Raw genomic sequence first — 16,431 nt, 5'->3', positions numbered from 1 at the left:
TGTCCTCCTATCCTAACAAACCATACATCAATGGAAAGCTTATTTATTCAGCTTTCAGATTATGTATAAATCTCAATTTTGAAAAACTGACCCTTATGACTGGTTTTGTGGTCCAGAGTCACAAATGTGTTTTTGCAATTTTACCCATGCTAAGGCAAATAAAGTGGTGATCAAATGTATAAACACAGCTTCTGTGCATAACCCTCAGATTCTGGGTTTTATTCAATTTATGAGTGGATCGCTTAGAGGAAAGTGTGTTTTTATTTGGCCCCGTGTTCACCTGAAAACCACAAAAATTGCATTCATTTCATAAAAGCAAATATTTCAGGAGAAGCATTTGGGGGTTAAGCATGATGCAATTCAACTGCCACAAAATAAACCCACGTCTCAATCCTCTCAGCATGCCGGATTACTCCGCTTGTGCTCCTAATTACGTCATTTCGTCTTTGTCCTTTGCTCACTAGAGGGTGCTCATGTGTAATGTGGCCTCGAGTGGACACATGCCATATGGAGGAGGGTTTCTGACATGGCTGGCTAAATGTGGACTTGATCTCACCTCCTCAATCGAAATAAAAAGCGAATCGACTCGAGAGTTCAAGTGGCTGCATGTGTGCATCTTAACTGGGCTCGCAAAACCACAAACCATGAGTCTTTGAGAACTAATTGGGTGTATGCAGTTTTTCCATTACTCAACTGGGCCAACTGGAGTCATTTGTTCATTTATTTATTTGGGAGAAGATGGTTAGGAGCACAATCCAAAATCCAAATCAATTTCTGTCCCATTCCTCGAAACAGTCGCTCTTGAACGTTTACCGTAAATCCTCCAACTCCAACTTTATTTATAAAGCACCTAATAAAACAACTAAGTTGACCAAAGTGCTGTACAGTAAGTTCAATTAAAAGAATATAAATGCAAAAATACAAAAAAAACAAAAACAAAAAAACAACATCAATACAAAACATACAAGACAGACCCAAAAGGGTAACTACAGCGACAATACCTCAGCACTCATCCCTGATCAAAGGCTAATGAAAAAAAAAATGTTTTTAACTGCTTCTTAAATTCATTCAAAGATGATAATTGTCACAAAGACACTAGCAAACCGTTCCAAAGCCTTGGGGCAGCTACCGCAAATGCGTGGTCACCTCTGAACTTTAATTTTGATCGAGGAACATGTAGGAGATTTTGTCCATTAGATCGTAATGATCTATATGGGCTATACCATGCAGGGATTTCAAAACAAAAATTAAAATATTTAAATTAATTCTATAAGGTACTGGTAACCAATGCAATGATCTCAAAACAGGGGTAATGTGGTCATACTTCCGAGTACCTGTCAGTAGTCTTGCGGCTGAATTTTGAACCATTTGTAATCTGTCCAAAAGTTTTGTTTGAGTACCGTAATAAAGTGAGTTGCAATAATCTAATCGAGAAAAAAATAAAAACATGAATAAGCTTCTCCAAGTCTATACGTGCTAAGAAAGGCTTGATCTTACTAATCATTCTTAATTGGTAGAAGCTAGCTTTGACAACTTCACTTATTTGAGAGTTAAATTTTACAGCACTGTCACAGATCACACCCAAATTTTTTACTTGATGTTTCCTAAAAGGGCTTAATGTTCCCAAGTTAACTCCAGCTGTATCGCTCATTTCAGAGGGACCAAATATAGTGACCTCTGTTTTCGATTCATTAAGACTCAAAAAGTTAGCAGACATCCAAGACTTCACCTCATCTACACAGGCCAACAAACGCCCCAAGGCACTGGAAGAATTTGGGTTAAAAGACAAATACAACTGAGTGTCATCAGCGTAAGAATGAAACGACACACCATATTTATCCAAAATCAATCCTAACGGTAGCATATACAGAGAAAAGAAAAAAGGTCCTAAAATAGAGCCTTGCGGGACACCACAAGAAATGGGTGCCAATGCTGATATAAACTCTCCCATGCGGACCGAAAAACTCCTATTTTGAAAATATGACTTTATCCATCTTAAGGCATTTCCACAGATACCCACAGATGTTTCAAGACGAGATATAAGTATTTGATGGTCAATCGTATCAAACGCTGCCGTCAGATCTAAAAGTAAAAGTACAGTAACATTTCCGAGATCAGTCGCAAGAAAAATATCATTAAAAACTCTCAGCAAAGCTGATTCAGTGCTGTGATGTTTTTAAAAACCTGACTGAAACACTTCACAGATCTCATTTGCATCAACAAATGACTGAAGTTGCGTGAGAACGCTCTTCTCCATAATTTTAGCCAAGAACGGAAGTTTTGAGATTGGTCTAAAATTAGCTAACACACTCTTATCCAAATTGTATTTCTTCAAAAGGGGTTGGACCACTGCATGTTTACAGTAGTCAGGCACGACCCCCGAAGACAAACTCTTATTAATTATAGGCACTATAAAAGGGCCAACTGAATTTAAAACTTGCTTTAACAAATGGGTCAGAACAATATCTTGAGGAGAAGTTGTAGACTTTAGTCTGAGTATAATATCCTCAAGGATTGAAAGAGAAATTGGCTCAAAATTGGAGAAAGTAACACCAGATACCGATTGCTGAATGACATAAGAATAATGACTAATGTTATTACGTACATCTGATGTTCAATTTATGATTTTTTTTTTTTAAAGAATTGCATAAATCAGCAGACAGGTCTCCTACCACCTCTAATCTAGGATTAATAATGGAATCTATCGTAGAAAATAGAACCCTAAGATTATGACGATTTTTCTCAATAAGATCTGCAAAGTACCTCGATCTAGCATTTCTTACAGCCCTTTGAAATTTAGACAAAGAATCTCTAAGCATTTCATAAGAAATTTGTAATTTATCTTTTTTCCATTTTTGTTCCCATCTTCTACAAATCCTCCTTCTGAGACTCTTCGCAACAACTTTTCCTCTAAACCATGCATCATGAAGATCTTCTTTTATGCATTTACTTTAAAAGTATGTTTGAGAACATATATTTTGCTCTAAAGCAATAACCTTTCTTATTGGACTGCTTGAGGCGGACTGGTTAATTATAAACAGTTAACTGCACAAACTCCTCTTTGAAGTGGACTGGTTTCCTATTTTTGTTTGGCTGTGTTGACATTAACATTATCTTTCATTTGACAACATATCATTTACTTTAAAGCACAAACCATTCTTGTACACTGCCATTTGATCATTTGGGTGTGATAAAGATTTTTAAGAAATTAATACTTTTATTAAACAAGTGTGCATTAAATGGATCAAAAGTGACATTCATAATGTTAGAAAATATTATATTTTAAATAAATGCAGTTTGTTTGAATTTTCTATTTATCAAAAATTCCTGTTTCCACTGTGAAATATTAAGCAGCACAAGAGTTTTCAACATTGATAATAATCAGAAATGTTTCTCGAGCACTAAATCAGCATATTAATATGATTTCTGAAGGATCATGTGACACTGAAGATGCTGAAAATTCAGCTTTGCCATCATAGGAATAAATGATATTTTAAAATATATTAAAATAGAAAACAGCTATTTTAAATTGTAATAACATTTCACATTATTACTTTTTTTACTGTATTTTTCACCAAATAAATGCAGCCTTGGTGAGCATACGAGATATCTTACTAGGGCTGCACGATTTGGGGAAAAAAATCTAATTGCGATTTTTCTGTTTAAAATTGCGATTTAAATGCGAATTTTTAAACAAATTAATAAAAAATAACAGTATAATAATTAGATAAAAATTAATGATAAGATAAATAACAATACTAATTTTATTTTACAGAAAACTATTGTTTTACAGAAAACTGCAAGGTTACTTGTTAACATACAGACCTATAACTGTACATCATATGATACTGTTATGATACAAATCTTTGACAGTAATTTCTTAATTTTTATCAGGAGGTATTTAAAATCAAAAATGGATTCCATGTCTTTAACATGAAATATGAACCATTTATACATCCACTGTGGGGAAAGAAAAAAGAAAAAAAACTTCTGTACACTTCTATACACTGGAGAAAAATAATAGATATAAAAATATAATAAACATATTATCATGTGTTTTTCTTTAAAAAGAAATGAATGCTAAACACAATGTAATGTCTGTTTCATTCATACTGGACGCCAGAGGGCGCCCTCGTGCAGAAACTCCACAAATGCATCACAGAAGTAATAGAATTCATGACGTTCCAGGAAATCCCTAATATGGGCAAAGGTATCTAGCTATCACTGTGACTGAATTAAAAGCAGCTAGAAACGTATTTTCATAATAAAGTCAATTTATAATGCAATGCTAATCGACATAGCCTTTATTGCAGTATAGAATATATTTTTATTCTGTAATAAGAAACCACATCAGATCAGAAAATGAAGTTGTCTTAAAACACTCGACTGATGTTTTGGAGTAAAATTATGTTATAATGTTCTCATTAAGTTTGAGAGGATGTTTGGAGTGTTGCTTAATCAGATGCACGTTATAAACTCACAGCGCTTGCAGAGATGAGCAGCATTTACTACTGGCGCTGTGCAAACTTGTGAGCAATGATGCAAACTTGTTCAAGATGGACTAGTTAATTCTAAATGTTCGTTAACAGTCAACAAAACCTCGTTTTCAGTGATGACAAAATGTAAACTGCTCTAAAGCCTAAACTGATCTTGGAGGCCAAATCAAAGCGGACTGGTTCACCTTTTTTTGGTTTTCAATAACAGCTGATGTTCCCACTCTCAGTGATTTGGAATGGAATCACAAATTCAGCTGACAACACATTTCGTTTAAGCAGGTCATGTCTGTGTTGCGAGCGGGTAAAGCAAACTGCTCAACAGTTAAGCCCGGCAAAGACAGTTACAGCTAACAGCTCGGTGATAACACCGATAAGCATTCGCCACTCTAAACGGACATCTGTGACTGACCAGCCTGGGAAGAAACTAATCTACAGGATAATCCCATTTAAATTGAAGAAATTACATAATCTGAAGTCTTGCAGAGAGCCAGCTCTTGTCAGATCGTAAGTGATATTCACTGCTCGTTCTCAATCCACAAGACCTCTGTAGGTCAAGAACGGAGGTGGATTTAGACCCCATGTGAGATTAAGACAGCAGTTGGGAAGCTGCAAATGGTGGGAATAGAATAAATGAACGCTAGACTCAGATTAATGACCTCTTTTCGGTCTTAAGGAGCTTGGAAGGACAGTCTTGAGATATTAAAGAGGAATGGGAGAGCAAAACTGGGTCGAAATTCATTTTTCCCCCCAGTTTCAACCTCTGCATGGATTGATCATGCATGACCCAAATTTTTGATGTGAGGCCAGTAATTAGTGAATGAATCATTATTTTGAATCTGTTCTTTCTATTTAGAGAATTGGCCAAACGAGTTAGCAAAACAGTCTGAATCAATTCACATTGGTTCAGACCGCTCTCTCACTGAATCATCTGAAGCGGTTTCTCAGTCAGTAAAACAGAAAGACAGTATTAAGATACACAGAGAACAAATAGCACTGGATGAAGTGGATATTCACCAACAAAACAAAAAACTGAAGGAAACAAAAGGCTACTTTTTGAGATGTAACTTTGAAAAAATTTAGTCACTGACTCATGACTATTTGGTCTGAACAGCCTCAAGTCTTATATTACTGCATTATAGATACATGAATACTAGAAATATTCAAGAAAATTAAAGGAATATTGCACCAAAAATTTTAAATTGGTCCCACTTTAAGAGGCCTTAAATACTATGTACTTACATTTAAATTAATCATTTGGTACAATGCAATTATTGTGTACATACATGTTTTTTACATTGTACTTGTATTTTAAAAATACCTGCATGTAATTACATCTGTAATTAGTTTCTTTAATTACATTTATAATTTCACTGTTGACCCATCCCTTACACCTTAAACTATGTACTTACATTTAAATTAATAATTTGGTACAATGCACTTATTGTGTACATACATGTTTTTACATTGTACTTGTATTTTAAAAATACCTGCATGTAATTACATCTGTAATTAGTTTCTTTAATTACATTTATAATTTCACTGTTGACCCATCCCTTACACCTTAACTCACCCTTAAACCTACCCATACCACCAAACCTGTCCCTAACCTTACCCGTATCCCACCTCAATAGCAGCAAAAGTGTTTTGCAATACAATATTAACGCAATAAGTACATTGTACTTATCTTTTGATGTAAGTGCATAGTAGTTAAGGCCACTTTATATAAAGTGGGACCTTAAAATTAGCTGAAAATGTACCCAGTCGCAGGCCATCCAAAATATACACTACCGTTCAAAAGTCTGGGATCAGAATGATTTTTTTTGCAAGATTACAGTTTTTTTTCTGTATTTTTGATCAAATAAATGCAGCCTTGATGAGCAGAAGAGGCTTCTTTAAAAACATTACAAGTCTTACTGATCCCAAACTTTTGAACGGTAGTGTACATGAGTTTGTTTCTTAATCAAACAATGCTATTATGGATTGTGGACTTGTATTTTAGCCAGAAGAGACTGTTTAAAGTTAACATTTCTTACAAACACAGATTTTCACTTCACACGATGTCCTTTGATGGACTGGAGTGGTGTGGATTACTTGTGGATTATTGTGATGTTTTTTGGACTCTCATTCTGACGGCACCCATTCACTGCAGAGGATTCATTGGTGAGCAAGTGATGCAATGCTACATTTCTCCCAATCTGTTCCCATGAAGAACAAACTCATCCACATCTTAAATGGCCTGAGGATGAGCACATTTTCAGCCAATTTCACTGTTCCATTATGACTTTAGTTTAGTTTAGTTTAACTTTATTGTCCATTCTGCTCGTCACAGAGCTGAAATTTGTCTTTGACACTGGTGACATAAATACAAATACAAGAACAATTTTTTGGGTGTTATTTAAAGTAAAATTCAGCATCAGAATTTTGAAGTTGCATGAGCATATATAGAATTTATATACATACACTATATAACTTTTTAGTGGTGTTTTTGCAAAAAAATCGGATGAAATCCTCTAGGCGCCCGTATCCCATCTGAAGTGCGTGCCTAGCATCAACACTAAGCTCTCAGGACTAAACAGGATTACCTGCATCCACCAATGAGATCAACCGTAACCTGTAACATGCACCCACACAAACAGACCCATACAGTGCGCAAACAAACAAACAAACAAACCAATCACACTGGTCGCACTATCCCTTAATGATCACGTATCCAGAGCTTCCCTGCAGCCAACAATTACCCATATCCCAACTGCACCGCTATACTCTATCACTCATTTATTTTGGTAACGATTTAAATCCATAAGCCTCCCACCACAGCACGATATCACGACCATTAGTCACCGCGCAGTAATATGTCCACCTACAGCCCCAGTGATTCAGTTGAGAGAAAGTCATGTTTATTAGTTACGTTAGACACGCACAATCGAAAATTCCTCCTGCTTTTATTAACCCTCCAAGGATGTAGTTGGCGCAGCAAATGAAAAAAACAGCATGCTCTGTGGGTTGAGCGCTTGGCTGTGCATATGAAAACGTGTATGTGTGTGAGTCAGCAGAGAGGAAGCCGCTGTCATGAGAGCAGGAAGTACTGACAGATATGGCGAAGAGGAAGTGCACTCACCAACTGCACAGGGGCATCTTTATCTCTGTGAAAGGGCAGATATTGATGTTTTTACGCATTATGCATGGCGTACTGGGGTTTAGGAACGCGTGGGTATACGTTACTCAGGCGGTTACTCTGTAATCAAGCGGACAGCAGAGTTTCCTGTGCTACAAACATATCACTAGTTAAACGAACTTACGATGAAAGGAGGAAAAAAACAAAACAGAGAGCAATATACAAAAAACACTGAGAATGCAACATTTACATAACAGTTCAAAAGCTTGGCAGATTTTTTAAGTTTTTGAGGCTGAATATATTTGCTAAAATTAGTGCTGCCAAACGATTAATCGCGATTAATCGCATCCAAAATAAAAGTTTTTGTTTACATAATATATGTATGTGTACTGTGTATATTTATTATGCATATATATTTAAATACACACACAAGCATGTACCTATTTGGTTATTTTTATATATTAAATATATTTATTTATAATATAAATATATGAATATAAATATAGACATGTAAATACATGTAAACATTTTCAAAATATATACTGTACGTGTGTGTATTTATATATACATAATAAATATACACAGTACACACACATATATTATGCAAACAAAAACTTTTATTTTGGACGCGATTAATCGCGATTAATCGTTTGACAGCACTAGATAAAATACAGTAAAATCTTTAAAAATAACTGCTCAATTTAAAATAACTGCTTTATTTTTTAATAGATTTTAAAATGAAACTTATTACTGTGATTGCAGGCCTGAATTTTCAGCATCTTTACTCCAGTCCTCCATGATCCTTCAGAAATCATTCTAATATGCTGATTTAACGCTCAAGAAACATTTATTATTAGTATCTATGTTAAAAACAGTTGCACTGATTAATATTTTTGTGGAAACCATGAACCACGATTTTTTCAGAATACTTTGCTGAACATAAAGTTCGAAAGAACAGCGTTTATTTTTATTTATTTATTTGCAATTTACACAATGTTCAACTATCACCTTTTAATCATTTTAATGCATCACTGCTAAATAAAAGTATTAATTTCTTTAAAAAGAAAAACCAAAACCATCTGTAGTGTACTTGCTTTGTTATGAATTGCACAATTTATGAATATGACACATTCCTGAAATGCAACTCAAGAAATTAAGCTTGTGTTGCTTTTCAAGCAACCGCTCTTGAAGACTGCTAAGTAAGTCTATTATTATGACTGTATCCATTTCTGATAAACCTGCTCATAAGCGACACATAAAAACTCTAGTTGACCACTTTATATCTCAGACAGTCTCTTCCTGCGTAATTCTGCAGTTCTTTGCCATTATCAGCTGTAATGTAAACCGGACCATATGCTATTAAAAGTCTCACGACTTGAGATTAAGCTGCATAAATTTACATTTCTAAGCCTAAACGTAACAATCCATGTGTGAGTATCACATGAGTACTTCACCTTCCCCCAGCAAGTGTGTTTACAAAGTGTGTTTGAGAACGTGACTCAGATTGGGAATTAATTAACAGTAGTGTGTGGGCACTCAGAAGTCGTGCTAGAACTTCGATGAGCAATGCTTATGAGTGACTTTTTATGTGGCATGATAATCTCCCCTGCATATGTGAACATTGTGTGCATGCGATTACTCACCCGCAGGAGTTCTGCTGAGGAGGGTCTGTCCTGAGCAATTTTTAGTAGGCAGTAGTCAATGAAACTCCGGAATGCATCCGACCTTCACAAAATACAAACAACAGTTACAGTATTATGCACTTTCATAGGATACTTCCTGTACAAATACAGTGGTGTCCAAAATTGTTAGAACACTTGGCACATTTAAGAGGCATGTTTCATGAACATTATGAAATGAAATCATGTTTTGGAGGCAAAAAAGGTCAATATCTTCAGATCTGTCAGGTGTTCTAATAATTTTGGCCATCACTGTAAATGACAAACATGTTTGAAGAAGTATTTACAGTCAACATAAACTCAACCTGTTGAATGTGTTACACGTCAATAAAAGTTTTTTAAACAAGCTTAAACCGTTCTCATACGGGGGGTGTCAAAGAAATGAATATATAAAAATATAAAATTGCGTTTTGAGAAGGGAAAAAAAAGGCGCGTACAGGCTCATGTTGCATTTTATTATTACAATCAGAAATAATGCAGGCTAAAGCAAAATGTTTACAAACATTATAAACACAGTTATTAGTTTCTCTCCACAACAAATCCTCTAAAGTTAAGACTATGTGTTTAGGCTATAAAAACGCCAATCCAAAAACAAATTAATTTAAGGTGAAAACAATAAAAGTTTTTTAAACAAGCTTAAACCGTTCTCATACGGGGGGGGGAGGGTCAAAGAAATGAATATATAAAAATATAAAATTGCGTTTTGAGAAGGGAAAAAAAAGGCGCGTATAGGCTCATGTCGCATTTTATTATTACAATCAGAAATAATGCAGGCTAAAGCAAAATGTTTACAAACATTATAAACACAGTTATTAGTTTCTCTCCACAACAAATCCTCTAAAGTTAAGACTATGTGTTTAGGCTATAAAAACGCCAATATCTAAAAACGTCAATCCAAAAACAAATTAATTTAAGGTGAAACTGATGCCTACCTCTCTCATTCAGCACAAATCCAAATGTTTCCATATTCATGACGTATCTGGATGCTAAAATATGATTTATTATCGGCTTTGTACTGACATAAAACATCATCCTTCACATCGGCTATATCAGCACAGTGAGGCGGTGGTCACGCTGAACACAACAGACTATGCAACGGAGCACTGTAACTTTTTATACGTTTCTTTAACTGTATTTTATTTTTATAATGAACAGGCTGCAATGTCACAAAAATATGTGTGCTTGAGACGCCGGCGCGATATAGTCATACCAACGCTGGTTGGTTATATAGAAGCAAGACATCATCCTAAACGGTCAAGTTTTTGCAAAATAAAGAAAACTACTTTCAGCCGTCTCGGTTTCCTTTCCGAGAGCTTTGGAATGCGTCACAATGAACCGTAACTCAGCACTTTTTTTCTTTCGTTTTGTTAATCTGTCAATGATTTAAGTGAATTATATTTCATGTACAGGCCCATATATTACTTTTTATGTAAGCTTATAGTTTTATTCTGTTTTCTCCTGTGTGAGTGTGTGAGAGTGTGTGTGTGTGTGTGTGTGTAAAAATCATATCTCCTCCATATAAAAACTGTGAAAACAATAAAAGTTGGTCACCGAAGTAACTTTTACACCCTCAGCAATATTCTGGCTCATTCAGACAGCCTTTCAATTTCCAGATCTATCAACGAAAGGCAACACTGCTTGAAAGACCAGCAGGCTTTCATTTCGCTGCAGGTCAGAGAGTTGAAGGGCACTGAAAGTTTGCTTGTGCAATAATGCACAAGATCAGGAATTGTAAAGAACTGACAGTCGGGGTTAGGGTTATTGCATAAGAGTTAAAGTGTGAGAGGAGAGTGTGGTTGAGAGAGTATATATATGTTTGATGAGTAGGAGTATATATACATATCTCTATACGAGTGAGTCAACTTCTGTTTTGTGACTGTGGAAGGACACTCACCACTCATTGGACTGTAAGGTGGGAGAGTCGTTTTGGGCGATGTGGTATAAGGCACTCATTGCGTTCATGTTGAAGAGAGGAGGCTTACGTTCAGCTAGAAAACAGCCGAGGTGTAAGAAATCATCAAATGTGCTGAAATTCTCAAACAGAAAATTTGTGACATATTGCATAGATTGTGAATAAATATACATGCATATGCTAATCAACAGCAGAGTTATTTCAAACATGTCAATATTTAGACTAAATCCCAGTTCGTCTTGTATAGCATGCAATATTAGGAGTAGCACACGTTAAAAATAAAGGTTCTTTATCGGCACTGATGGTTCCATGAAGAAACTTTAACATCCATGGAACATTTGCATTGCACCAAAGGGTCTTTATAATGGAAAGATAGGTTTCACAGATAATTAGAAATATTCTTTACACTAAGAAAAAAAAAATGGTTCTTTTAACTCTTTCCCCGCCAGCGTTTTTGAAAAAAGTTGCCAGCCACGGCCAGCGCTTTTGCAGATTTTCACAAAAATTTCATGGCCCCCAGAATATTTTGTTGTATGAACATCTGAACATGCAATACATCAAAATAAAGATCCGACCCTCTACTTTCAAACTAAAGAATCCATTTTATTCTAGGTTCAAGCACTGTTTTTTATCAACACTTGAATGTTGGTAGGTTTCATAAAAAAGCAACATTTTGAGCAAAAATCGCATTTTTATCAAATACTACATCTGGATCATATTTAGTAATATTATCAAATCAAAGATGCTGTAGATGGCTTCCATCAGTAGCCTATTCCCAAAGCTTGCACAGGACTTTTCCACTTCCTGGATTGACATTTCACTCTGTAACATTAGGCAGTTTTCATTTCAGCTAGTGTTGATGATCGCATTATTTTTCATATGCATATGCTTACTTATGAAATCGCTCGTTTCTGCGTCTTCCTGGTCTGTGTTTTTGATCGGCACTTTCAAGACTCATTCAGGAGATGCGTGATAGCGCCCCCTAGCGTATAACAGTGAAAACACAGAAACTCGGAAAATTCCATGTTTGGCAGGGAAGCGTTGTCTCATGAATAACGGAAAATTTCGTGATTGGTGGGGAAAAAGTTAAGAACTGTTTACTGAAAGGTACTTTAGGGAACCAAAAATGGTTCTTCTATGACGTTGCTGCGGAAACCTGCTGCGAACCCTTTTGGAACCTTAATTTTAAAGAGTGTGTGTGTTCAAAACCACAGTATGTCATCTGAGTAATATGCTACTTGCATATTGCACATATTATAAGTATGTACTCAGCAAGGAAGCACATGACAGTTCTCCAATGCAAAAAAAGACAATTTTATGAAGTTGTACTTTCCAATACTTGGATTTTGTTTGCTGCAAAGTGCACACTTTGCCAATGCCGTGCACACTTGAAAATTTTCCTTTTACACCAAAACATCACATCTGTCCACTACAATAGTAGATAATGGTAATAATTATTCCACCGCTTTCATCTACTACGTTTAATTTATGTTGTAATAAATGCAAGATACAAATGACATATAAAGAGCACAGTCATATAGAATTATGAGTAAAATTTCAGAGTCAAAAAAGGGTTAATTTTCCATTGTCAATAGTGTAGCGATGAATGAAACACTGCTTATACAGAAGTCACTTTCAAACCAAGCAGCTTTCTGTTGGTCAGCTTGGCAAATTCACGGGACCAACTTTTTAACGTAAAAAAGAAACACGGATGAAATATTAAATTAAAAAACTTGAAGACACTCACCCAGCTCTATGCAAGTGATCCCCAGAGACCAGATGTCCACCTTCCCCTCATACTGACCCTCATCCATAGCTAAAATCACTTCTGGAGCCATCCTGTGGTAGAAACACACACAACAGTCTAATTAACCCTGGAGCATCAGGATGCATCATCTTCCTGAACATCAGTGTCTGCGATACTGACCAGTATGGGGTTCCCACAAAGGAGTTGGCAGGAGAGGCAATGGAAGCGGAGCCAAAATCAGCCAGTTTGACCTGACCGGGCTCTGTCAGCAGGATATTACCAGCCTTCACGTCTCTAAACAAAATCACAGACACAGAGAAAGTTAAAGACAGACAGTATATAGACCTACTGTAGGAGCATATTACCATGTTAATAAAAAATAAAATGCAGAGAGAAAATGAAAGTAAAAATAGCACTTTGTTACTGGAAGCTAATAAAACACATAAGAACTTGCATGCTGTAAAGCAGTTAAATAAAGCATTCTCAATAAACAGTATACTGACATATGCGATCATGCTGATATATACGTCATGGACTGCTGCTTCAACTACAATGGTACTTTGGTTTAGTACTTTAAACCCTGAAACCAAAGAGTACACACTCTAAATCTGAAGAAAAAAAAAGCTCTTTTGATATTCAAAGTAGGCTTTGATATTTAATATAAATGGTCTGGTTAGTGTTGGAAGCAAAAAAAAAAAAAAAAAGAAGCATTTATATATTTATTTATGTGTTTATTTTATAGCCATACCAGAATATATGGCTATTTTTATGCCAAGATCAATGTATTTTAAAAGAAACAAATAGCAGCAACACAGTAGTAACGAAAAACAACCACTGACAACCAATATAACAAGCACTTTATAAGACTTTACATTTCAATATCGGATAAAACTTCTGATTATTAAACATTAAAAAACATTCATTAAAGAACCTCCGGAGTAAAAAAGTTGCATAGTGGCATTTAAAGCAGTACATTCCAACAACACATGCTTTATAGACAGAGGGGTCTGACAAAAATGACATGTTGGTGGTACCTTTCAATAAAAACAAATGAGTAAGTCTAAAATGACCAATTCAGCATCTTGTGCAAAACAGTCTGTTCGTGTCTACACTTGATGTCTACACAATGAAAATTTGCACACAAAAAAAACAAAAAAACGTTTATTTATGATTAGGTCGACTTCATTTAGCTTATTATTGACATAGTTGTCCCATTTCATTTGCCATTTTATACAAGTTTAATACAGGTTTGAGATCCGATGGAGGAATTTAAAACAAAAGTATAAATAGCACTGTATTACTGGAAGCTAATAAAACACAGATAAGAACTCAACACTCATGTTGTAAAGCAGTTAAAGCATGCTGAATAAACGGGATGCTGACATATGCAGATTTGCCGTAGATTAGTACTTTACTTTAATCATCACAATTTGTTGCTTTAAAACATGCAGAGTATAATATAAAATTAATGCAATCCATTTCTACTCATTCTAGTCAGACCGATGCTTCGGGGGGGGGAAAAAAAATAAAAATAAATTTTGCTAAGTATATACAGTCACTGCAAACAAAAATATGGGGGAACAAAAATAGCACTGCTTTATGGTAAGCATAAAAGCACATAAAACCCAAGTTGTAAAGCAATTTGCTTAATAAACAGATTATCAGATAAAGATTTATCTGTCATTTACGCACACAGAGGAAGCTGACACTGTGTAAACAGATATCATTCAGAGGGCGACTCACCTGTGGATCATGTTATGGGAATGTAGGTAAGCCAGTCCTAGCAAGGCACCGTGGGTAATGGCAGCAATTTCAACCTCTTGGAGGGGTTTCTTGTGAACTGGACAAAAAAAAATAAAAGCAGCATGCTTAATGACATCTTAGCATGTGCAAAAAGCACTGCAACATTTGGTGTTTTTGTTACAACGGTGCTAAAAAAAGAAAAAGAAAAAGTTTCACAGAGTCATCCGATGCTTAGCGAACTTACACTACACCTGTCAGGTACCTGATCCTCTAATAGACAAGCACTGAGAACTGGATTAGAACATGGCCTTGAATTAAACAGATGCGGACTGAATTACTCATACAGTGACATTATGGCAAAGTTAAACTGAAAATTCTAAATTCCACACACATTAGAGAACACACACACACACACACACACAGAGCAATAATTGAAACCAACAGTCTATCATTAAAGCTGTGCATGTTGCCATGACAACATCTGAAGGAAACAAAAACATGAACGCAATAGTAGTAGTGACACTGGAAGATAACACAGTGGGCTTAATAATGCGTCTGAGATGTGGCTAATAAAGGCCTTCAGCGCTGACTAAAAAGCACATGACGGCTCTAACAATTACTGATCCTCAGCGTGAATGCATACAGTGCTTACTGTGGGTGTGTGTCTGCACTGTACTTGCATACTTGAGAGTGTGTGTACTGCGTAGTGTGCACTTCAAGTGTGAACTCACCTTCTAACAAGTCTGAAGCAGAGCCGAGACAATACTCCATCACAAGCTGAATGAAAAAAAAAGCAGATGAGAATATTGTGAAAAGGAGGCATGGCTGCCCCAGGGAATTCTGGGAATGAATTCAATGTAGTTGTTAGTCGTTCCCTCGGTTCACAAATGCATTACTGTATATATATATATCCCTCTCTCTTGTTTTTTATTGAAATGAGACATAACAGAAGACAGTAGAAAAACAAAAAAAATACACCAAAGCAAAGACAAACATATGGACAACTCCCCAGCCTTCCAATACATGTGAGAAGAAAAAGTCTGTATAAATAAAAATAATAATTTACAGTGGTAATATATAATATATACAGATCCAGTATGTACACATTGCTATTAATGATAACAATAAAAAGCAAAATATATGTAAAGAAAAAGGAGAGAGAAAGAAATGAAGAGTTCATTTGCAAAAACAGATAACTCCATTTTTATTTTTATTTTCAGAAATCACGTTTTTTTTATTGCGCATTCCAATAAATATCAATCAAACTGCAGTTGGGGTGTTTTGATTAAGTAATAATAACTTAAACAAATACAGGTAATTTACAAAATTAAAGTTCATTGAAAGTTTTTTTTTTACATATTAAAAGTTTGTTTTTTGGCAAAAGCAGACAACTCCACATTTCATGTTTTAGAGTTTAAAAACACACTGGTTTAATCTTTGTAATCTCCTCAGATGACAATGTAGACGCCTGACAAACGTTGCAGTTGTTGTGATCATAAACTGTATGGATGTGATTACACGCAATACACGGAGCTTTTCCCTCATCAGTGTAACGCGCTGCTTTTGCAAGCTTCCCTGAAAACGTTTCCGCTGAAGAAGATATCACAGGTTCATCAAGTTCGTCGAAATGATCCTCGATCACTTTTAGTCAGCTTTGTCGAAACTCCTCTCAGCTAGTGCGTCTTTTCAAAGTGAAAGTAGCCTTGTCACCTGACCTGAATACAGCGCGCTGATTCGCT

General features: G+C 35.6%; 1 protein-coding gene across 4 annotated transcripts in view; it reads right to left on the bottom strand.

The window, feature by feature from the left end:
* The window catches only part of LOC107708246 (serine/threonine-protein kinase TAO3-like), an 85,510-nt gene that overhangs the window by 17,015 nt on the left and 52,064 nt on the right, over window positions 1-16,431 (bottom strand). For all 4 annotated transcript variants that reach the window (XM_016512425.1, XM_016512426.1, XM_016512427.1 and 1 more), the window contains exons 5-10: window positions 15,424-15,469; window positions 14,693-14,789; window positions 13,130-13,243; window positions 12,950-13,041; window positions 11,185-11,278; window positions 9,255-9,336 (exon numbers count right to left, since the gene is read on the bottom strand). In XM_016512425.1, the coding sequence (XP_016367911.1) occupies window positions 9,255-9,336; window positions 11,185-11,278; window positions 12,950-13,041; window positions 13,130-13,243; window positions 14,693-14,789; window positions 15,424-15,469 (525 nt within the window). The remainder of the gene's footprint in view (window positions 1-9,254; window positions 9,337-11,184; window positions 11,279-12,949; window positions 13,042-13,129; window positions 13,244-14,692; window positions 14,790-15,423; window positions 15,470-16,431) is intronic.

Source organism: Sinocyclocheilus rhinocerous, unplaced genomic scaffold, assembly GCF_001515625.1.
Source record: "Sinocyclocheilus rhinocerous isolate Xijiao unplaced genomic scaffold, SAMN03320098_v1.1 scaffold1436, whole genome shotgun sequence".
Classification (NCBI taxonomy): Eukaryota; Metazoa; Chordata; class Actinopteri; order Cypriniformes; family Cyprinidae; genus Sinocyclocheilus; species Sinocyclocheilus rhinocerous.
The sequence above is the reverse complement of the archived record's forward strand: the minus strand, read 5'-3'. Positions and strand labels throughout refer to the sequence as shown.